The sequence below is a fragment of the Eleutherodactylus coqui genome, chromosome 11 (genome assembly GCF_035609145.1).
Source record: "Eleutherodactylus coqui strain aEleCoq1 chromosome 11, aEleCoq1.hap1, whole genome shotgun sequence".
NCBI classification, from domain to species: Eukaryota; Metazoa; Chordata; class Amphibia; order Anura; family Eleutherodactylidae; genus Eleutherodactylus; species Eleutherodactylus coqui.
In genome coordinates, this window is record NC_089847.1 from 123,616,432 (window position 1) to 123,639,912 (window position 23,481).

Consider the following 23,481-nt stretch of genomic DNA (forward strand, 5'->3'; position numbering starts at 1 on the left):
GCCACTTTCTATTACTTTGTACACAACCGTTTTCAAGATCTCTGCTTGCACTCATTGAATGGGAACCTTCATTATTAGCATCCAGAGTGTGTAAATCTATTCTAGTCATGTGAGGATCACACGGTTGCACGGCCTCTTAGAAGGAACTGATATGCTGCAACTAAGATTATCACTTAATGACAGCAAGCAGAGATCTTATTATAAACTATGTAACAATGAATGAACTTTATCTGCTGAAACTTGAATACTGTTAATTAAAAATCATTGGACTGTACCATTCCCTACTGGGGGAAATAAGCTTATTCTATTTTTTTTTCTCTTTTCCCCTTTAGTCTGTGAGCTGTGCCAGGAATACTTTGTCGATGAATGTCCCAGTCATGGACCCCCTGTCCTGGTGCCGGATACACTGGTTCCCCTCGGCATGTCTGATCGGGCAGCACTTACAGCACCATGTGGGATTGAGGTGGTGAAGGACGACACCGGAGAGAGTGAAGTGCGATGTGTGAACGAGGTCATACCCAAAGGGCAGATCTACGGGCCGTACGAGGGGAAGATCTCCTCCCAGGACAAGTCGTCGGGATTCTTCTCCTGGCTGGTGTGTTCTTGCTAAAGTTTGATACAAGCAGTAGAGCTATAAAGAGTTAATGCCGAACGAGATTTGACCTTTTTATAGAAATAACACCCCCCCCCCCCCCCCCCCCGTGAATTCCGCAATAATGTCCGTCCATAGACATGCCATGTTAAAAGATTCATTACCTGCGATTTTCGGCTCGCGGGGGAGAATCGCAGCATATTCTATTTGGTGCAGAAAATCACACAGACGGCTTCCATTGCAGGCAATAGAAGCCGTCCGTCCCGCAGCACTTTCGCAGTGAGCAATCTGCGTAATAGCCCAGTGCCAACCCGTCATACCCTGCACTGCGGCAGTCCGGACAAGTGAGTATGGGTCTCTGGGGGGGGGCACCGGGTCTGTTTCCGCGCCGAGATTGCATGGCACACGGACACTCTGCCTATAGGCTGTGCCATGTGACGGATCGCACCCATTACATGTCCTGCTCTCCTGCGAGGTTCGCGTAACAATAGGAAAAGCAGCGGCTTTTCAGACTTGAACTATCAGTCTGAACGAAAAATCGCTTGTGTACCTGAACCCATTCAAATGAGCGCATTCTTTCCCCGTGCGATTTCCATCCATATTGCGATTGTAAAGCACTCGTGCGGGAATATCGCCTGCCTAAATATAGTCTGGACTCCAGATTGATACATTTTATCTGCACTGATACATTGTAGCAAACTATCAGAGATTTGTGCTACAATGTATTCAGCTCACAGAGGATTGTCAGGGCTGAATACAATTGGAACAAACACTTAGCTGGGAGAGGTATTAGGGTTGTACAAGGTTTAGTCTCTGGGTGTAAACATGTTCTCATTCACTGACAGCAAGCAGCAATCTTGAAAATAACAAGCAATTGAAATAAAAAGCTTTATAGAGGAGTATATACGAAAAGACATTAGTTACTACAGAAGGCGTGTAGGATTGTGAACAGGCACCTCATAGTGATATGAACCGGCACCAGTAGGGGGCGCTGTTCTGATTTTTTATAATGGCCGCTTTGCTTTTAAGAATACGCAATCGATAAGCAGACTCCAATTTCCCAGGATGCAAAATCAATACAATCTGGCACCATCCAGTAGAAAAGTCTTCGGTCTTTATTAGGACGGGAGCCTCGAGGTGATGGATGACATTTCTTATTCATCTGGTGCTTTACATCTCATGAAATCCACATAGATTACCTGCTGTTTAATTTCTTCCCCTGATCTGTTCAAAGGCGAAGGTAATTTAAAGAGCCACACCAGCGATAACACATATTTATTTTTCCATCCCTGCCCCCCTCACCTGATTGCCTGTCCCACTCTAGGCACCTCCTATGTATATTGCACTCGCTTTTATGCAGTGCAGCCTCCTGTCTGATACTTATCAGACACTATCTTGATATTTCAATTTCTCTTCCTCTATGCTGGCAATCTCTCTCTTCCTCAGCTAGAACCAGTACCATCTCTGCCTGCTGGGAGGATACTATGGTCATCATTACCCTCTATATTTTCCTAAATAAGCTACGGACCATAAGTATACAGTCGAGAGGATGAGCCGTGAACTCCTTCATTATAACTGCATAACAGGAGCCACTAATCATCAGCAGTAACTATGATAAGAGTTTCTATGTCCCCTCTAAAGAGCTTGTGTGGTAGGGACCTTGCAGTATCATCATGCAGGAAGTTCTGGTGACTGAAATAGTGACTCTTGGAGAGAACATACTGAGTCACAATGAGATCACATGACGCAACTGTAAAGAAGGATCAAAGGGATTTTCAAATAGTAGGAACAACTGAACTAGGTAATACTAGTCGACTTCTATATAATGGGGGACTAGTTAAACAATGCATGGAAAACATTTTTTTCCGGAGTGCCCCTTTTCAGTGTTTCTCAACTCCAGTCCTCAGGACCCCCAACAGGTCATGTTTTCAAGATGGCCTATAGTAAGATCACTGGTAGCAATGTCTGAGGCACTGACAATAATTACATCATCTGTGCAATACTAAGGAAATCCTGAAGACATGGCCTGTTTTGGGGTCCTGAGGACTGGAGTTGAGAAACACTGCTTTAAATAATGCAATTCTTTCTGGTGCCACTGGGGAACTCTATCCATCCATCCACTAACATATACAGTATTGAGGGTGCAGAGGCAGTGATTATACCCGGGCTCGGGTGTCTGGGTGGTCCAATGCCACATATGAAGACAGCAGAGATATAAGTGACTCAGTAGGTAAGGGACCCTGTTATGGAGCTCACTGAATGCGGTTTTGTTATGTTTGTTCGTAGATAGTGGATAACGACAACCGGTATAAATCCATTGATGGGACTGATGAAAGCTGCGCCAACTGGATGAGGTTAGTATTTTGTTACATTGTATCACTTTTGTTAGAGGGATTCTTCCATCTTGGTTAGAGATGAGCGAGCATATTTGCTAAGGACAATTACTTGATCGAGCATTGTCCTTAGCGAGTACCTGCCCGCTCGGGAGAAAAGGTTCGGCTGCCGTCGTGGGTGAGAGGTGAGTTGTGGCAGTCAGCAGGGGGGGAGCAGGGGGAAGAGAGGGAGAGGGATCTCCCCTTCGTTCCTTCCCGCTCTCCCCTGCAGCTCCCTGCCCGCCGCAGGCAGCCGAATCTTTGCTCCCGAGCGGGATCGAGCAGTTGCCCTTAGTGAGTATGCTCGCTCATCTCTAATCTTGGTTTTTCATGGCCAAGATTGGAAAACCCAACATTCTGTGCCGAGCGGTCACTGAAGTGAATGAGAGCTGCGGACACGGTGCAGCACAGCGCGCTCGGCCGTCCCAGTAACTTTGGGATATGTGGGAATGCCATAGTGTGCTGCGCTATTTACGTAGTGCCCATTTACACTCGGCTATTTCCCTGGGCTATGACAGCAGTTTCCCATCATGGCTATGAAAAGCCAAGGTAGGTACACTCCTTTTATGGTTGCATCCATTAGTACAGTCGGAAATTGTTGTATATTGAGTTCACTCATTGTTTTAACCCCTTAAGGACTCGGCCCCGTTTTTTTAAATTCTATTTTGGTGTTTCCTCCTCACTTTTCAAAAATCCTAACTCTTTTATGTATCCATCAGCATAGCTGTCTGAGGGCTTGTATTTTGTGTGATGACTTTTATGTGCTACTATATAATGTACCATATAATCTAGTGAAAAACCTAAAAAAAAATTCTAAGTGGAGTGAATTGGGAAAAAAAATTCCGAGATCTTTGGGGGTCTTGTTTCCACGGCGTACGCACTGCAACAACACCGATGATATCTTTATTCTGTGGGTCAGGACGATTACTACAATACCAAATTTATATGGTTTGTCATTTTTTCTTAGAGATGAGGTGACCAAAAAAAGCGCAATTCTGGCGTTATTTATTGTTTTTTCTTAGGACGTTCACCGTGCACGGTAAATAATGCGTTAAATTGATAGATCGGACTTTTACGGACGCAGCGATATCAAATATGTTTTTTTTATTTATTTATATTCTTTTATTATGGCAAAAGGTTTTTTTTTTAAGTTTTTTATTACCATACTGCTTTTTTAAAATAATTGATAAAACTTTTTCAAACTGATTTTTACTTTTTTTTTAGCCCCTATAGGAGTCATGAACTTGCGATAGTCCGATCGTTCCTGCAGTATGATGTAATGCCATAGTATTAAATTATACCACGATCGGACGGGCAGTTATCAAGCAATGCCACAGGCATGGTTTGATAGGCACTCTGCAATGGCAGCCCTGGGGGATTTCAGGAGGCCTCCAGCCTCAATGGCAGTCGCACGGTACCCTGCAATCTTATTGCCGTTTGGCTGCCATTTAAATGCCGGTGTCTGATTTGAAAGGGTTAACAACTGCCATGAGCAGTGGCGCTGATCAGAGCTGTTGAGTGTAGGTGTCGGCTGTATATAACAACCAGCACCTGCATTGTATGGAGTGGGATCGACCTCTGACTAATGTAAAAGTACTTCCTGTAGCATTAAGGAGTTAAAGAAGTTTTCTAGCAATAGACCTTTCTAGATGACTACCGTGTTTTCCCCAAAATAAGACCCTGTCTTATAGTAGGTCTTATTTTCGATGGATGTCATATAACAGCTGCAGAGCACTGCTATTTGAATCGCGGCACCCTGCCGCAATCTTACTTTCCGTTTCGGAGGCAGTGTTCCAACCTCTGACAGCGGCTTTAGCACGCCCCATCATTGATGAGGTGCGCTGAACGCAAAAATAGAACAGAAAGCGCCAAAAAGTCGTGTTCGAGTGCAAGTCTGCGAGGTTCCCATTGAAATCAACGGGAGCGTTATACCATGATTACCGCAGTGTTTAAAACGCGGTAAAGCAGTCTGTGTGCTGCTTGCCTAGCACGGTCCGGGGTCCTCCTGCTGGTCTATGGAGTTCCCGCAGCTTGCTTGCAGTCGCCGACAGAAGATTGCTTTCTGGTACCAATCGCAGCTATTGCATTGAATGGCTGTGATTGGTTCATTGAGCGCTGCATTGACTGGCTGAGACACGGCGCTCGAAAACCAATCGGAGCCATGGCTTCCTGGAGGCGAGGTTTAGGGCTCATGTCCACGGGCAAAATGTGATTTAAAATCCGCAGCGGATCTCCCGCGCGCGGATCCGCACCCCATAGGGATGCATTGACCACCCGCGGGTAGATAAATACCCGCGGATCGTCAATAAAAGGCATTTAAAAAAAAATGGAGCATGAAAAAATCTGGACCATGCTCCATTTTCATGCGGGTCTCCCGCGGGGACGGCTCCCGCGGGCTTCTATTGAAGCCTATGGAAGCCGTCCGGATCCGCGGGAGACCTAAAATAGGAATTAAAAGCATTTACTCACCCGCAGCGGGCCGCGAAGCTCTGCTCTTCCTCACGGCCGCATCTCCCTTGCTTCGGCTCAACGGATGTGCCCGGCGCATGCGCGCGGCACGTCGACGACGTGCCGGCGACGTGCCGCCGGCGTCAGGAATTCATCCGCCGGCCGAAAATGAAGATCCGGCCGTGAGGAACAGCTGACCTTCGCCGCCCGCTACGGATAGGTAAATGCTTTTAAATTTCTATTTTCGGCGCTCATGTCCGCGGGGCAGGAGGGACCCGCTACAGATTCTACATGTAGAATCTGCAGCGGATCTGATTTTCCCCGTGGACATGAGGCCTTACGAACTCCGTTACTACCGTGTTTCCCCGAAAGTAAGACAGTGTCTTACTTTCTTTTTATCCCCAAAAGCCCCACTATGTCTTACTTTCGGGGTATGTCTTATAATTAAAAAAAATCATTACTCACCTCCCCTGCGTTCTGTCGCGCTCCGGCAGGATGTCGCTCGCTCCTCGTCCCCGGCGCAGCATTGCTTTCTGAATGCGGGGCTTGAAATCCCCGCCTCCAGAAAGCTAATACACACGCCATCAGCCAGTTACAGCCATTCAATGACAGCATTGAATGGCTGTGATTGGCTGAAGGCGCACGTGGCTTCAGCCAATCACACTATTCAATGACATCATTGAATGGGTGTGATTGGCTGAAGCCACGTGCGCCTTCAGCCAATCACAGCCATTCAATGATGTCATGGAATAGTGTGATTGGCTGAAGCCACGTGCGCCTTCAGCCAATCACAGCCATTCAATGCTGTTATTGAATGGCTGTAACTGGCTGACGGCGTGTGTATTAGCTTTCTGGAGGCGGGGATTTCAAGCCCCGCATTCAGAAAGCAATGCTGCGCCGGGGACGAGGAGCGAGCGACATCCTGCCGGAGCGCGACAGAACGTCGGGGGAGGTGAGTAATGATTTTTTTTTTCTCCACTACGGTATGTCTTACTTTCGGGGTACGGCTTACATTGGCCGACCCCCCTGACACCCCCGATACGTCTTACAATCGGGGGTGTCTTACTATCGGGGAAACACGGTAGGAAGCGATGTTTTGTCAGCTGCTGAGGACTGCAAGCAAGGTGCCGGAACTCCGCAGAGCCAGACGGCGCCTGTTAGGGTACCTACCCACTACAGTTCTTCTTCACAGCGAAATTTGCAGCATTTTTTTTCTCCCGGGGTCTATGGGACTTGTTAATGTTAAAATCGCATCGTGCAAAATCGCGATTTTGCGGTAAATTGCGATTTATTTATTTTTTGTCGCGATGCATTTTTAACATTAGAAAGCCCCATAGACACCTGGGGAAAAAAAACGCAGCAAAATTCGCAAACGCTAGTGGGTAGTCACCGTAAGGTAAGTATTGGGTGTTTTTTGTATGTAGTGAAGCTAGGGCTTATTTTTAGGGTAGGGCTTATATTTCAACTCCCCCTAAAATAAGGGTAGGGCTTATTTTCAGGGAAGCGCGGTAGTAGGTCAGGTTCCCAGACCGCTTGTAGCGGTTACAGGAACAGCCAAGCAAGCGCATTTGATGGTTTCTACATCCGCCATGGACTACTTCTTTTCTTGTGGACAGCAGCAAACTCGTCAGATTCTTCTCGCTTGCCCTTTAGTGGAAAGGAAATTCCAATATATCTGTAAAGCGGGGTGCAATTAACCCTTTCACTGCATTACCCACACCAAGTCCATTTCTCTTCCTCAGGTACGTGGTGATATCTCGAGAGGAGCGGGAGCAAAACCTCATGGCGTTTCAGCACAGCGAGAAGATTTACTTCCGCGCGTGTCGTGACATCCAGCCGGGGGAGAAGCTGCGGGTTTGGTACAGCGAGGATTACATGAAAAGGCTGCATAGCATGTCTCAGGAGACAATCATCCGGAACCTCAGCAGAGGTAGGAGGCCTCCTTATTACCTCCATCTTTGTGTCTTCTCTCTTCTGAACTTTCCTACTGTACAACATATATTAAAGGGAACCTAATAGCCGTGCTTTCTGCCAACTAACATTCCTACCCAAAGCTAAAAATCGGCAATATGTTAGAAGTTAGAGCAACATTGTACTACTTGCAAACTTCGGTTATCACTCTAACGTCTAATTCTGTGGACAAATTAACATTTTGGTTGAAATCCACTTTAAAGAGAATTACGAAATCTATAGAGATTGTCCCATTCTCTAAACTTTACCCCCCTTCCTACCTATTTGGAACAGTTTAGTCCCACTTTCTAATACTATACAGATGCTGTGATGGGACACCCCATTTAATGGTAAGTTATTCGCTATCCACAGGATAAGGGGTAACTTGCTGATCGGTTGGTTTTACTCCCGGGACCCCCACTGATACTGAAATTGCAGCCGTGGCACATACCGAAGTTTGGACAAAGGAGGCTGCACATAGACACCTCTGCTCTATTCATTTCAATGGGACCACTGGAGGAGGCGTTCCCATTGAAGTGAATAGAGCAGAGACACGCATGCACAGCCTCCCTAACCCACACTTCAGGGCTCATCATGGCTGTAATCTCAGGATAGGTGGGGGTCTTAAGGCCCATTTAGACGCAATTATTATCGCTCAAAGCCGTCTTTTGAGCGATAATCGTTGTGTGTAACTGCGCTGACACCGTGCAGTATTCGTTAAGCCGTCGCTGATCGTCGTCTTTCAGCATGCTGAAAGACATCAATGAGCCTTATCAAGGATTCACAGCGGGATACAGCTGATACTATTGTTTCAGCTGTATCCCGCTTCTTGATGACAGACTGGGTATGAAGAACAGAGCTTTCCAGCTGCGTTCTCCATACCCCGCTCGGAGCGCTCGGCTGTATAACAGCCAGGTGCTTGGAGCAGGGAACAGCTGAATGCAGAAGGCAAGCGGGAACACCTCGCTTGTCTTCTGCATTCTCCGCAGGGAGCACTTGGCTGTATGATAACTGGGCGCTCCCAGTGGGGAACAGCTGGATGCAGAGAACAAGCAGCCCTCCGCTTCTCCTCTGCATCCTTCGCTGGGAGCGCCTGTCTGTATGACAAGCGACCCCTGCTTGTTCTCTGTATCCTCCGGAGCGCAAGTTGATCGCTCAACGTTTGACCGATCAACTTGTGATGTAAATGACACAATGATTTTCGCTTAAAAGTCGCTCAAAAGACATCTTTTGAGCGATAATCGTTGTGTCTAAATGGGCTTTTAGCAGTCGGGCCCTCTCCGATCAGCATGATATCTTGTGAACGAGGGGTAACTTGCTATGATGGGAATGCCCCTTTAATTCAGGGTTGGACTCGCCCATCAGAGGACAGCAGGATCTTCTAGCACCCATAACAGATAATGGACTCCAATCACATAAGCGACTCACCATGATGTCCAATGTAGTTCACAGCGGACGGTACGCCCCCAGATAATTGGCGCACCGTGTAACGAGCGGTAATGATTTGTATGACAAGTTCCCTTTAATGATGTTGGTTTCCTCTCTCTGTGGCGGTTTTACAGTTATGCACCATGTGTACCTAGTTTTCTTATTCCTTATCAATCTGTCAGTGTTGGAGATCAAAATTGTTTAAAATGTGAAAATTGATGTTTCTATAATGGTTTTTAAAGGTACATAAAAAAATCCCTCCATCAGTTGCCTTGAAGTGTTTATAGCATCACTTAAAGGGACTTTAACTCTAAAGTCTGCCCTTCTGTACACTGTCATTGCAGTTTAGTGTTTACTGTTATCAGCTGTTTCATGTTGCTAAGTCTGACTGTAGCATTTTGCAATGGGGGGGGCGCTTAAAAAAAAAAAAAGTCCAAATTGTTACTTTATCTCTAGTTCAAACACATATATGTCCAGGGATGAGAACTTGCCGGGACATTTGGGGTTTGTTCTCATGGTGTAATTCCACATCAGAAGAATCTGACATGGATCTGCAGCAGAAATCCAAATCTTTCTGCTTTGGATCTGCATTGACCGCTCTGACAGATCTGCACATATATTAGCCCCATTGAATGAACCTCCATTGTGAAATGCCATGATGGGAATAACCCTGAAGGGGTTGTCTGCTGTAAACTATTGATGGCTTCCCTTTATGACAGGCTATCATAATAGATCATCGTGAGTCCGTCACCCGGGACCCCCACTGTCCAGCTGTTTTTTAGGCCATCGTGTTCATGCACTGAGTTGATTTCTGCAGGAAGCAGACAGCTCCGTTCTCACTGCAGTGGCCAGGCTTGGTATTACAGGTAACAGCACCAATTCACTTCAATTGGAACCTTGCCTGTAATACCATGGCCACTGCAGAGCAAACCGAGCTGTCTGCCTCTTGCAGAAATCAGCTCTGTATAAGAGCATATAGGCTAGGCGAACAGCTAACTGGCGGGGGTCTGGGCTGGCAGACTCACTTTGATCTTCTGTTCATAGCCTATCCTGCAGATAGGCCATAAATACCTTTACAACTGGACAACCCGTCAGTGATAGTGTTTTTTTTTTAATTTGTGCTCCCCATGTTTAAAAACATTTTACTCCCCTCTCCCAGCTCCTTGCAACTCCAACGCCACAGCTCTGATCTCCACTCTGATGCTATGCCGATGGGCTGCAGTCAACCTGCGTACAGGCTGCCACAAGCTGTTCCAGCCAATCACAAACCTCAGTGTTGGGACGCCGAGGTCTGTGATTGGCTTCAGGAGACGGTGACGTCCCGTACACAGGTTGACTGCAGCCTATCAGCACAGACCCAGCATGGAGGATGGAGCTGCAGCAAGCCTGGAGAGGTGAGTACATAAAGTTTTATTGTGTTTTATACATGGGAAGCATGAATTGAAAATTATATAATTTGCCATCCCCTTTAATATGTTTATGTCCAAAGTCCATGTGAGGAATAGAGCTGTGTTGCAGTTCCCTGCGGAGTCGTCAGTGAGGCGCACTGCTGTGCATGGAAAAAGCCAATAGGATATTGTTCCCTTTGTTCTTGGGATTGCCTGGTCCTCTGCCAATCATGTTATTATAGCATATCCTACTATAATAAGATCAGGATACCACTTTAAGGGACTACTGTAATGAATGGATGCTCATATCAGTCGTCTGCAATGTACTGCTCTGTGATCCTCTGGCCCCAAAGTCTGCTCCGGTCATGGCTTGGTTCTAGTTAATAGTGGGGGTCCTAAACATGGATCTAGATCCACTCAAAAAGGGTTATTGAAGATTATGTAACCAATGTAATGTTACCACCTTCTCATTAGTGTTGCCAAAAAATGATGGCCTTCTTCTATGGAGGCAACCTTAAAATTGTAATATGGGAACATGTGGCAAACTGGTAACACACCTAATTTTCCTTTCTAGGAGGAAGGGGTTTGTTAAGGGAAAACAATGACAGACTCTTGGAAAACCAAGAAGATGTGAAAGGTCCATTTCCACTTACAGCCCTTAAGCAAGGGAAGAGCCTCTACAAGCGGAGCTCTGAGGAAGGGGAGCTAAATCCTCATACCAAGAAGAAAAAAATAGATTTAATCTTCAAAGATGTCTTAGAGGCTTCTCTGGAGTCTGCTAAGATGGAAGACCACTCCCTGGTGACAAGTAGTCCGATACTGGGGAGAAAGGTTCTCAAGTATCAATATGAGGACCATGGAGAGAAATGTAAAACAAACCAAAAGTTTTCTGCCCACAACCAAACAAAAATCCCCATGGAGTGGAAGGTCCCTTATGCTTCTGCTCAAAGTCTAGACAGGGAGTCCAACGTACCAGAAGATGATCTAGAAGACCGTTCATCCATCAAAGTAGAGAGTCCCGATGAGTTCTCTGCCCTTGGTGACACTGATGAGATCCCCACCACTTCTTTTTGCCCTAATTGTATCAGGTTGAAGAAGAAGATCCGTGAACTTCAGGCTGAGGTGGAAATGCTAAGGTCTGGAAAGATCCCAGAAGTTCCTCAGTTGCTTCCTCAGAAAACTGAGGTTCCAGAGTTTTCAGATACTTCAGGTATGGAATTGGCACTTGCCGACCGTTTACACTTCATAATGTTGGTGCTCATGGTAGCTCCTAGTTAACCTTGACTAGTCAACTAGCCTTTGTTATTCCTATGTAGTAGACTATACAATTTACAGAACGTAGACTAATCACAGGAAGTTTTTTTATTCTGGGTTTTTCTTGCCTATTATGCCAATTTTTTTTAATTTCCCAAAACGTCTTTAGTCTTCCAGGGTCACATGGTGCATAATAAACACATCCCAACACGCTTCTTAATCTCTTTACTACCCGTCTGTTTTTGCTTTTCCATGTTCAAGTGCATTTTTTTGGGTTGACGTGTTTATGTTTGTTTCCCAGCTCCAGAAAACATGTCCATCGCACCCACAATGATGGAAGACGATGATCAGGAAGTAGACTCTGCCGACGAATCGGTCTCCAATGAGATACTGGCATCTACAGATGAGCCTTCTAAGATGTCAGCAGCCTCCGGTAGACGGATCCGCCGTTTCAAACAAGAATGGTTAAAAAAGTTCTGGTTCCTGAGGTACTCGTCTACGTTGAATGAGATGTGGTGTCACGTGTGCAGGCAGTACACCGTTCAGTCCTCAAGGACTTCAGCCTTCATTATCGGTTCTAAGCAGTTTAAGATTCATACAATAAAGCTCCACAGCCAAAGTAACCTCCACAAAAAGTGTTTGCAGCTCTACAAGCTCAGGATGCACCCCGAAAAGACAGAGGAGATGTGCAGGAACATGACTCTTCTTTTCAACACAGCATACCACTTGGCTATGGAAGGCAGGCCTTATTATGACTTCCGACCTCTAGCAGAACTACTGAGAAAGTGTGAACTCCGTGTAGTTGACCAGTACATGAACGAAGGCGATTGTCAGATTTTGATTCATCACATCGCCAGAGCACTTCGAGAAGACTTAGTAGAGCGTATTCGACAATCCCCTTTCCTAAGTATTATCTTGGATGGGCAAAGCGAAGACCTTCTCGCCGATACGGTGGCTGTCTATGTCCAGTACACTAGTAACGATGGTCCACCTGCCACAGAGTTTCTCTCTCTTCAAGAGCTGGGATTGCCTACCACTGAGAGTTATCTCCAAGGCGTTGACAGGGCTTTCTCAGCTCTTGGTATCCGACTGCAGGATGAGAGACCAACTGTAGGGTTAGGAGTTGATGGAGCCAACATAACGGCTGGACTAAGAGCAAATATGTATATGACAATCAGGAAAACCTTGCCTTGGCTACTGTGCTTACCTTTCATGGTGCATAGGCCTCACTTAGAAATTTTGGATGCAATTAGTGGAAAAGAACTTCCATGTTTAGAAGAATTAGAAAACAACCTGAAGCAGCTACTTAGTTTCTACCGGTACTCCCCCCGTCTGATGTGCGAACTTCGACTTACTGCCGCAACACTTTGCGAGGAAACGGAATTCCTGGGTGATATTCGAGCAGTGAAATGGATAATAGGTGAGCAGAACGTGTTGAATGCTCTGATTAAGGACTACCTGGAAGTGGTGGCCCACTTGAAAGATGTCAGTGGTCAAACCCAACGAGCCGATGCCTCTGCAATTGCATTAGCCCTCCTTCAGTTTCTCATGGACTATCAGTCAATTAAGCTTATCTACTTCCTTTTGGATGTGATCGCCGTCTTGTCCCGTCTGGCCTACGTCTTCCAAGGCGAGTACCTCTTGGTTTCCCAGGTGGATGAGAAAATAGAAGAAGCCATTCAAGAAATTAGTCGTCTGACAGATTCTCCTGGGGAGTACCTTCAGGAATTCGAAGAAAACTTCCGGGAAAGCTTCAATGGGATCTCCTTAAAGAATTTGCGTGTGGCCGAAGCTAAGTTTCAGTCCATTCGTGAGAAGATTTGCCAGAAGACCCAACTCACACTCGCCCAACGGTTTGATTCTCGTAGCCGAATATTTGTTAAAGCTTGTCAAGTTTTTGACTTGTCCATGTGGCCCAGGAGCACAGAGGAGCTCATAAGCTATGGAGAGGAGGAAATGCTGCAAATATATGAACACTTGAGTGGCGTCCCGTCGTTTCTTTCAGACTGCAGGGAGGGTACTGACATCAGGAGCGGCCTGTTAATGGAATGGCGGGAACTCAAGGCCGACTACTGTACCAAAAACGGTTTCAAAGATTTGATAGGCCATATCTGTAAGTACAAACAAAGATTCCACCTCTTAAACAAGATAGTACAGATCCTCAAAGTCCTTCCCACTTCAACGGCCTGTTGCGAAAAAGGCCGCAACGCTCTTCAGCGGCTACGCAAAAACAACCGTTCCAGGCTAACCTTAGAACAGCTGAGCGACCTCTTGACCATAGCCGTGAACGGGCCGTCCATCTCTAATTTCGATGCCAAGAGAGCTCTGGACAGCTGGTTTGAGGAAAAGTCAGGGAATAGCTACTCCTTGTCCGCTGAGATGCTCAGCAAGATGTCCTCCCTCGACCAGAAACCCATGCTTCACACTATGGAACTCGGCTCCGAGTATTACCAAGACATTTAACATTGCTACGGTGGCCCTGAAGCTATCGGATATGTTTTTTTTTCTATCTATACTATAAGTTTTTGGTATATTATAAAAAAAAAATATAAAAAATAAATATATATAAATATATATTATATATATATTAATAGAAAAAAAATCCCACTAAATATTTACAAAAAGACTGAGCCTTTTATTAGGAAACCTCACAAATGGTCTCACATTTTTCATCTATGGCAGCTGCCGTGGTTTCCTTACGGCCAGAACAGAGAACCCACAAACCCTTTCCACAAAGCATGTTAAACCTGACCAGGTACCTTTTTATGAAGCCCCTCCCCCCCCCAACCCCCCTTTTTTTTTCTTTCTTTTTTTTTTTTTTTTTTTTTACCTTTCCGTTTTGTTTATAGGTCAGAACGAAGGTTGTATATCGAGGCACAGGAAAGTCCAAATCCACAAAATTTGTGAGGATTTTTTTATATATATATAATTTAATCGATGTTTTATCCTAATTTGTATCCTTCAATGTATTACATTCAAAAATATGTATCTAGTTTTTAAGATAAATATCACCAAATGGGCTAACTTTTTTTTTTTTGTTTTGTTCTCACTGCCTCTCTGTCCCCAGGGTACAATTTTGGGTCCAAAGTAGGCTATAACCGCACTTCGGGGAAGTCTCTCTGTTCTAAGGACAAACACTGTAGAGGTTACCCCCCCAATGTTTATAAGTAAATCACTTTTCCGACACTTACAGAGTTTTGTAATCACACATGATGTATACTTATTGTATTGTTTGGGGTATTTTATGGCAGAGTTTATGTTATAAAAATTTTTTGAATATATCTTTTTTTTTTTTTTTTTAATTCTGTTGTAATGTCTTTGCTTGTATGGATGTAGCGGAGCTGAGTTTGTTACTTGGCACATGGTGATATCACAGTGGTAGTCTCGTCTGGAGTTTTAGATAGGACTGCAAGGTCAATCTACCGCTTCACACCGCGCAAAATAAAGCGTTAAAGGTCAAACTCGGCTCTGCTACATCTCTATTGTGCTGCAGAGATAATTCTTTATGTGAAAAAAAAAAAATAAGCTAAGGGTTCATTAATATGTTCTGGGTGGAGCCACGTATGGATACCTTCCTTTGTTTCCAATCACTGTTGATATATGATACAGTTTTTTTATGTTTTTTTTTTTTTTTTTAACGAAAAATAAGATCAGGTCTCAAAAACAAAAAAAAGGGAAAATTATTAAAGGGGTATTCCTGCCGGGAACATTTATCATGGGGGTACTTGGGGAAGAGTCGTATCCCTTAAGGCCCGTCACGTTTTATATAGGTTTTAGGTCACTTAAAGGGTACATTCACACTTGGAAAATCTCGCAGCAAGATCTGCAGCAATTCGGCCACATACAAATGTACCCTAAAGGGGTTTTCCAGTTGTAAACTATTGATGCCATTTCCTCAGGATAGGTCACCAATAATAGATCAATGGGGGTCAGTTGCCACCAATCAGCTGTTCTCTGGATTGGTGTTCTCGTGCACAGAACAGATTTCAGCAGGAAGCAACAGCTCTGTTCATACTGCAGTGACCAGGCTTAGTATTGCAGGCAAAGGTCCCATTGAAAGGAATATGAACTTGACCTGCAATACCAAACTTGGCCACTGCTGTGGTAACAGAGCTGTCTGCTTCCTGCAGAAAGAAGGATCGGGAAGAACGGATATGAGGCTGCTGATGCAGGAGAAAATCTACAGTGTAGAGAAGTAGAAGTTTATTGGGCAACACATTCTACTATAGATGACTTGTCTTGAGGTTAAGGCCATCAATAATTTACAACTGGACAACCCCTTTAAGTAATATCTCTGGGGATAAATGTTGTAACAGGGATGTCTGACTTGGGACCTCCTATAGTAGCTGGAATAGGGGTCCTCAGTCCTCGGACATCCACAGTGGGGGGAGGCGGATGGCCTCCAATCCATTCAACTCCATGCTATTGGAAATATGAAAAGAGACTAGCGTTCTCACAGCCTAGCACATCCGTGGGGGGGGAGGGAGACCCTCGTTCTAGTAATTGGTGGGATGATAAATGTTTAGGGCTGGAATATCTCTTTAAAGGGATTGAGTTCTAGAGACACGATGCCCATTCTTGTGAGCGGCTCTCCGCTCCGGCACATACAGGGTGGTTGTGAATGGAGGACGGCATGTAGAAAGGGGTTGTCTTCACGAATCAACTTCTTTCAAGCTTTCCTATCTCGTTTTTTGCGATCCATTCCCAGTTTCCCCCTAAAAATGCAAACTGCAACTGAACCACTTTGTGGTGAGTGAACTCGACCTTGAAATGACGCTTATCCAAAGCAGCTCTTTCCTGCCCTGTAATGTACGACTGTGAGGTCGGGCGCTGTCACCCGGGTTGCTAGCATGCTGCAATATGATGCAGGCGTTCTTTATAAAATTCTAAAACTATATTAATAAAATGGATAAAAAGCCTGCAGTAAGCCAGTTCTTTGTGTGTGAGCCTTGTGCGTCCCACTATATATACTGTAACAATGCTGTGTGTATGTCATGTCAATACATGTGGGCACCCCACTACGTAATACACTATATGAATTGCCAGCCTGATCCATGGGAGCTCTACGTAAATTAAGTAAGAGTCGCTGTGTACATACATTACATTGCTTATCCATTACTGATCTTGAGTTACAACCCTTATTATACTCCAGAGCTGCACTCACTATTCTGCTGGTGGAGTCACTGTGTACATACATTAATTATCCTGTACTGATCCTTAGTTACATCCTGTATTATACTCCAGAGCTGCACTCACTATTCTGCTGGTGGAGTCACTGTATACATACATTACTTTTCCTGTACTGATCCTAAGTTGCATCCTGTATTATACTCCAGAGCTGCACTCACTATTCTGCTGGTGGAGTCACTGTGTACATACATTACTTATCCTGTATTGATCGTCAGTTACATCCTGTTTTATACTCGAGAGCTGCACTCACTATTCTGCTGGTGGAGTCACTGTGTACATACATTACTTATCCTGTATTATACTTCAGAGCTGCACTCACTATTCTGCTGGTGGAGTCACTGTGTACATACATTACTTATCCTGTACTGATCCTGAATTACATCCTGTATTATACTCCAGAGCTGCACTCACTATTCTGCTGGTGGAGTCACTGTGTACATACATTACTTATCCTGTATTGATCGTGAGTTACATCCTGTTTTATACTCGAGAGCTGCACTCACTATTCTGCTGGTGGAGTCACTGTGTACATACATTACTTATCCTGTATTATACTTCAGAGCTGCACTCACTATTCTGCTGGTGGAGTCACTGTGTACATACATTACTGATCCTGGGTTACATCCTGTATTATACTCCAGAGCTGCACTCACTATTCTGCTGGTGGAGTCACTGTGTACATACATTACGTATCCTGTACTGATCCTGAGTTACATCCTGCATTATACTCCAGAGCTACTTTCACAATTCTGCAGGCCTCAGAGCTAAAATTCATCATTCCCTGCTTATAAGTGTTTTCAAAAAGCTTGCTGTGGGGATTTACATACAGGAAAGTGGAATCCTCACAGCAACTGGCTATATTCAATAATATGATGTAGGAACAATTAACACCTCCAAATGTATATAGTCAAGCTTGTTGACTGTTTGTAATGAGAAACAGCAGAATTGTGATTACAGCTCTGGAATAGTTTTTTTTTTTTTAAAGCTGATTATTTCTATATGAGCTGTGATTGGTTGCTGTGGGCAACAAGGACAGTCTGTCTCTAAGTTAGACAGTTTTGATAAATGAGGACCATTAATGTGTCTCTAGCAAATTGTCTCAGATGACTCAGCTGCTGAGCTTAAGCTGGACCATGGTGACAAGAGACAAAGGGATAAGTAGCTTGGCCTGGGTCACAGCATGACATTGCCATTCTCCGCCTAATTACTGAAATTCTTCTGTTTTAGACACATTCAATGCAGTTTTCTATTTCCATGTTGGTGAGCACTGCACTGTATTATGGGTTTCGCCATGTGCAGCACTTTTACATTACTGCCCTAGGCCTATGCAGCTATGGACATCTATCTGTTGCGGGCATTTAGGCTTAAAACCCCTTTAAAGGGGTTACTCCAAAATAGTCTTTTATCACTTAACCATAGGATAGATGGTAAAAGTTTGATTGGGGAGGGTCTCACCACTGAGACCCCCACTGATGCTGAGAATTGGAGGTCCCATGACTCCCTCTTCTCGTCACTGAAGGCTGACTTCACCAACCCAGACTGCATGGAGTGGTGGTCATGCATGTGCGATGAATTCATTTCAAGGATTAGTATTGCAGATCTCGGAAGGTTCTGTTATCCACCCTTCATCAGGCTAAAATGGAGCTGGTTTGGATGGTACACAATTATAACACACAAATGCAAAGGGGAGGGGGGGGCTCTTGATCTAAATACACGTTAACACACAGAAATTTGAGACTTAAAAAAAACACAAGACAGTCTGAGCAGAGAGACAAATACTAAATCAGTCCACTGAGCCGAGGAATGTAACAGTTTTATAATGTCTTTTATCCTTTCTTGAATTGCACGTGGAGAGATGGTAATACTAGCTCTGTAGCACCACCTATTGAATGGCAACATTCTTACAATCAATTTTCTGAATTTTTATGAGAAAAACAAAAAACAGACAATGATTGGGAAGAGGACACTCGTCTTGACCTACTTCAGACCTTTCATATTCCCCACTTATGCAAGAATCCCAGGCTGAGGTTCATTCCATTCTTGAGGCTATCAAACATGGCCATAAACTTGTACTCCCAAATTCTGCTGTGACTTAAAGTTGCCCTTCAGTATGATAACTCTTATCTGCTCTATGCTGCGTTCATGAAGTGTTCAAGAAAAGATAAGAGACATCATAAAACTGTCACATTCCTCGGCTCAGTGGACTGATTTCGTATTTGTCTCTCTGCTCTGACTGCAGATACCCCCCCCCCCCTTCTGCATTTGTGTGTTATAATTGTGTGCCATCCAAACCAGCTCCAGGAGAAGGGTGGATAAGAGAACCATCCAAAAGCTCGCTGTAACATCATGTATTTTTGTTGGCCATTAAAAGGTATCATATCTACAAGATTACCTGGTTTCTCTTACTGAGAACAGTCACACTTTACTCTACTGGCTTAGGGCTCACACACACTTGCGTTTTTTCAATGCTGCGATATCGCTGCGTTTTTTTTACGCAGTTGTCAATGGGACAAAGCCCCATTGACAATCGCGTGAAAAAAACGCAGTGATATCGCGTGAAAAAAAAACGCGCAAGAAAAGCACAAGTGTGCAGGAGCCCTAAGGCTTCATGTCCACAGGAAAAATCAGGCCCGCCGCGGATTTTTCATGCAGAATCCCGCAGCGGGTCCCTCCTTTCCCCCGTACATGAGACTAAAAAGTAAGCATTACTTACCTGTCTGGACGCTGCGGATCTGCCCTCCGTCGCGGCCGGATCTTCTTTCTTCGGCCTGGCGGATGTGCTCGGCACATACGCCCGGCAGCGTGCCGTGCGTATGCACCGTGCACTCCCTTTTTTTTTTTTAACTCCTGCTCTCCTGCGCCGGAGAGCAGGAATTCAGCTGCGGGTGTGCGCGGATCCGGACGGGTTCCATAGGCTTCAATAGAAGCCTGCGAGAGCCGTCCCCACAGGACACCCGCACTAAAATGGAGCATGCTGTGGGTGTTTTCCCGCACACGCAATCCGCGCCTCAAGGGAAAATGACATCCGCAGGTATTTAATCACCTGCGGGTGTCCAATGCATCCCTATGGGGTGTGGATCAAGCGTGCGGGTGACCCGCTGCAGATCTGTCCCCACGGACATGAGGTCTAACACCATACCAAACCTTTTTTTCATATTGCAGATCTAGCATTGAAGGTGAATGGAAACTTGGCCTGCAATACCAAGCTTGACCACTGCAGTGAAAACAGAACTGTCTGCTTCCTGCAGAAATCAGATTATTGCACAGGCCCAGCGAACAGCAGTTTAGTGGCAGTCCTGGGTGCCAGACCGATACTGGTCTATTATTCATGGCCTATCCTGCTGACAGGCCATCAGTGGTTTACAACTGGACAACCCCTTTAATAGAGGTGTGAATGCACCTTTATACTTACAAGGTTGTCACAGTCACACCCCTTTGATCATCCCAATGCAGAAGAGGCATTGATAGCCGTCTGACATGCAGCCCTTCCGCAAGTGTGGAAAGGTCGCATGACCCACGTTATCGCCTAGCGACGGCGCGCGAAAATCTGAACTGCGCATGTCCGGGGGCGAGCCATTCGGACCATCTGCAGTACAGAAGAAGACGATGACAGGACAGGTAGGCGGGGTCACCAGCCGGGCACAGGGTCAAATTACGGTGCGGGATCCGGAATCCAACCTGTTCATGTGCAGCCGGCCTAAATCACTGTGACTATTACTGTGACCCATCTCTCATGCCAGTCACACAATGGACCAGGAAGCTGAGATCTATGCTGCTGTTTGCAGCTCTGGTGCTATTATGCAATGATTGAAATGCTGCTATGCAATAGCTTTATACAAAGTCATTCGATGTCTAGATATTTGTCTCTTTATATATTGTTTTTTAAAGGACTTTTCCATGACTTAAAGCTGCCCCACAACCACTCTGTACTTCCTGGTTGCTGCTGATAGGACATGTGACTGCTGCAGCCAATCACTGGCTATAGAAGGTCATTGCTGTAGTCAGTGATTGGCTGCAGCAGTCACATGTCCTGGTCAGCAGCAACCAGGAAGTGCAGAGTGGTTGTGGGGCAGTTTTCAGTAATGGGAAAACCCTTTAATGTTTCTGTTTTCCTGCCCTTGTATGTTGTCAGTCCATATCTCTTATATATACTGTATGTATACTCCCCTCCAGCTGAGCCAGTTAGGAGTCGTAATAGTGGTGGTTTGTTGCCGTTGCTCCTTATAGGCAACCATTAACATCACCTAGGTTTGCCACCTTTCTCACAAAAAATACCGTCCAAGGAGGAAAGGGGGCGTGGTGATGGGCGTGGCTTATCACAACATATGTTTTTACCTCAGTTATTCTAGTGTCCGCAACTAGAAACTATGGTCCCATTAGTAGTAATGCCCCTAGCTGTGGCCCCAATAGTAAAAGTGCCCCCAGTTGTGGCCCCAACAGGAACAGTGCCCCCAGTTGTGGCTCCAAGAGTAACAGTGTCCAGAGTAGTCATAGTGACCCTAGTATAGTCATAGTGCCTTCATTAGTGACCCCAGTATAGTAATAGTGCCCCCCGTAGTGGCGCTCCCAGTTGTAACTCCAATAGTAATAGTGATGCAGTTAGTGGCCTCAATAGTGATAGGGCCCCCTCTGTGCCCTCCATGCCCTGATCCCCTCAGCATCTAGTATGTCACTCTCTTTAGCTCACATTCAGCCACTATAATTAGAGCTATGACCCCTCCTCCCAGCGTCTCCGGCGTGTGCAGGACGCAGACGCCGGGAGGAGAGGTCGGGTCGCAGCTCTGATTACGGGAGCTAAATAGAGATGCTGTGTGGTTGCAGCCCGGCCGTCTCTCAGCTCACAATTATTTTCTACTGGCCATTAATATAGCCGGTAAAAAATAAATATGGACACCGGCCCTTGGACATAATTACCGGTGCGCCGGTGACTAACCGGCTGAATGGCAACCCTAACATCACCAGGGGACCTAGTACACGAGAACTAGCAACACGCGTGATGTAGCGCTAACTATCAGGCTGGACATGTGCGCAAGGGAGCAGCCCACTAATTGGTTCTAAGTTGTGAGCCTCAGGCCGTATTTACAGGAGTGAGTGCGATATCACTCCGAGAGAGTTGGACAGATATACGTTATACAGTTGAGTTGCCCCCGAGTGCAGCTGGCGGTAGCCTGGTTTTACATTGCTCAATATGAACCCAATGATAAGCGCCAATTGATGAGATCAGCGCTTATGCGTATGGCCTTCACCCAGGCTGATGCAGACCCTATGGGGGAGAAGCGATCGTTCACCCCTATGCATTTTCCTCCTTGCCGGCAGCATAGCCCCCCATTTACAGGGAGATGTGCTCCCTACAGCAATGATTTTCTTTCCAGTTGCACAAGAGATGCAGTCAGGTGACAAATGAGCGGTTTGATCTGATCGCTGCCCTGTTTGTTCAGGATCATTGACCCATGTAAAAGGGTCTTAAAGGGGTTGAGTTCACAGAGCCTATTAGGACCACCATAGTGTGGGACTCCCCCTCTATGACCCAAGATGGGAGCTGCTCAGTAAGTGCTGCTCCCGTCGTGGTGGCGGACCTTGTAATGTCCTGATATTATAGGATCGCCATCCATGTGAATGGCTGCCCTGTAATTTACTACATTTCCCTACAGTGCCCTCTACAGGGGAATGTTTTAGCTGGCTGCGACCTCCCTGATCGCTGTGATTGGACCCTGGACCCCACATTCTGGGAGAGGTTGTGCATCTTGGCACAACCCCTTTAAGGCAAGACACGCCTCCCCCTCGATTTATATTCTTAAAATCACTGAATATAGCTAATTAAATCAGCTAATCTTCCCAGTGGCTATCACAGTGTGTGCAGATGGAAAACATTCTGACCGAATATTAAGGAACTACACAGAATATACTTGTCCTGCCGTAGACGAGATTACTTCCTGCAGATGGATGGAGGCGTTTTTCCTTATACCTTAAACAGAACATCCCATCCTGGGCAACTAATGTTACTTGAGGATAAAACAGGATCATTTTCCAAAGCAGTGTAATGTCTTGTTACATCCAGCAGGTGGCGCTGTTACTGCTTCCAAAATGTTCAGTCGAACACAGAGACTCTGCAATTGTATCAAATGGATATTTCTTGTTATTTTACATCCCGCTGCCCCCTATTAAATTCCTTTATCTTTTTGGAGAAAAGGGGGGGATGATTGTCCTTGTTGTTGGACTGGAGTTCACTTTGGGTCAGCACTGATGTTAGTCCCTCTCCAATAGATCTATGGCTGAGAATGAGTTTCATTCATCTGGGGTTTTTTCATCTATGTAGCACCAACATTATGTGCTACATTTGTATTATAGGGGCCGGTGCTTCATTCTTCTGATACAGAGCTACAAATCCCATGCACAGAAATAATTAAATGGGTTTTTCAGGACTTTAGCATTGATGACCTATCCCCCACCAATCAGGTGGGTACCACTAGGGGTCTCCCTTCTAACTTGCTATCCACAGCCTATTGTTAAGTGAAATCCGTCTCTAGTAACAGAGATAATAAGACGGAGGTTTTGTTTGGAGACTTCAGAACAGCAGGCTCCTTCAACCAGCTCAGAGAGAACTGAGAATTAGGGAGAAAGCCTGCAGAGGGGAAACTGGCAATAAATGCAGGATACAAGCCATATAATGGCCAGATATAGTGTAAGGCTAGGGCTACATATCATTTGACAATGGCCTATTAGCTATTAAAGAGACAGTACTCATACCAATTGTGACACATCTGAATGTTCTTGCCTCAGGATCCACAAACAGAATGTATAATTTGCCTCAAAGTGAAATGTTTAAAGGGGTTGTCCCACAAAATATGGGAATACCTTG

The 23,481-nt window shown here is 45.4% G+C and overlaps 1 protein-coding gene across 2 annotated transcripts in view; it reads left to right on the plus strand.

Moving 5' to 3' along the window:
- Window positions 1-16,351, plus strand: part of PRDM11 (PR/SET domain 11) — a 38,742-nt gene extending 22,391 nt beyond the window's left edge. The window contains exons 4-8 of one of the 2 annotated variants that reach the window (XM_066583477.1): window positions 333-595; window positions 2,879-2,946; window positions 7,155-7,342; window positions 10,753-11,388; window positions 11,734-16,351. In XM_066583477.1, the coding sequence (XP_066439574.1) occupies window positions 333-595; window positions 2,879-2,946; window positions 7,155-7,342; window positions 10,753-11,388; window positions 11,734-13,895 (3,317 nt within the window). In that variant the 3' untranslated portion in view covers window positions 13,896-16,351. The remainder of the gene's footprint in view (window positions 1-332; window positions 596-2,878; window positions 2,947-7,154; window positions 7,343-10,752; window positions 11,389-11,733) is intronic. The other variant, XM_066583478.1, reaches the window with a different exon arrangement.
- Window positions 16,352-23,481: the final 7,130 nt, after the last annotated feature.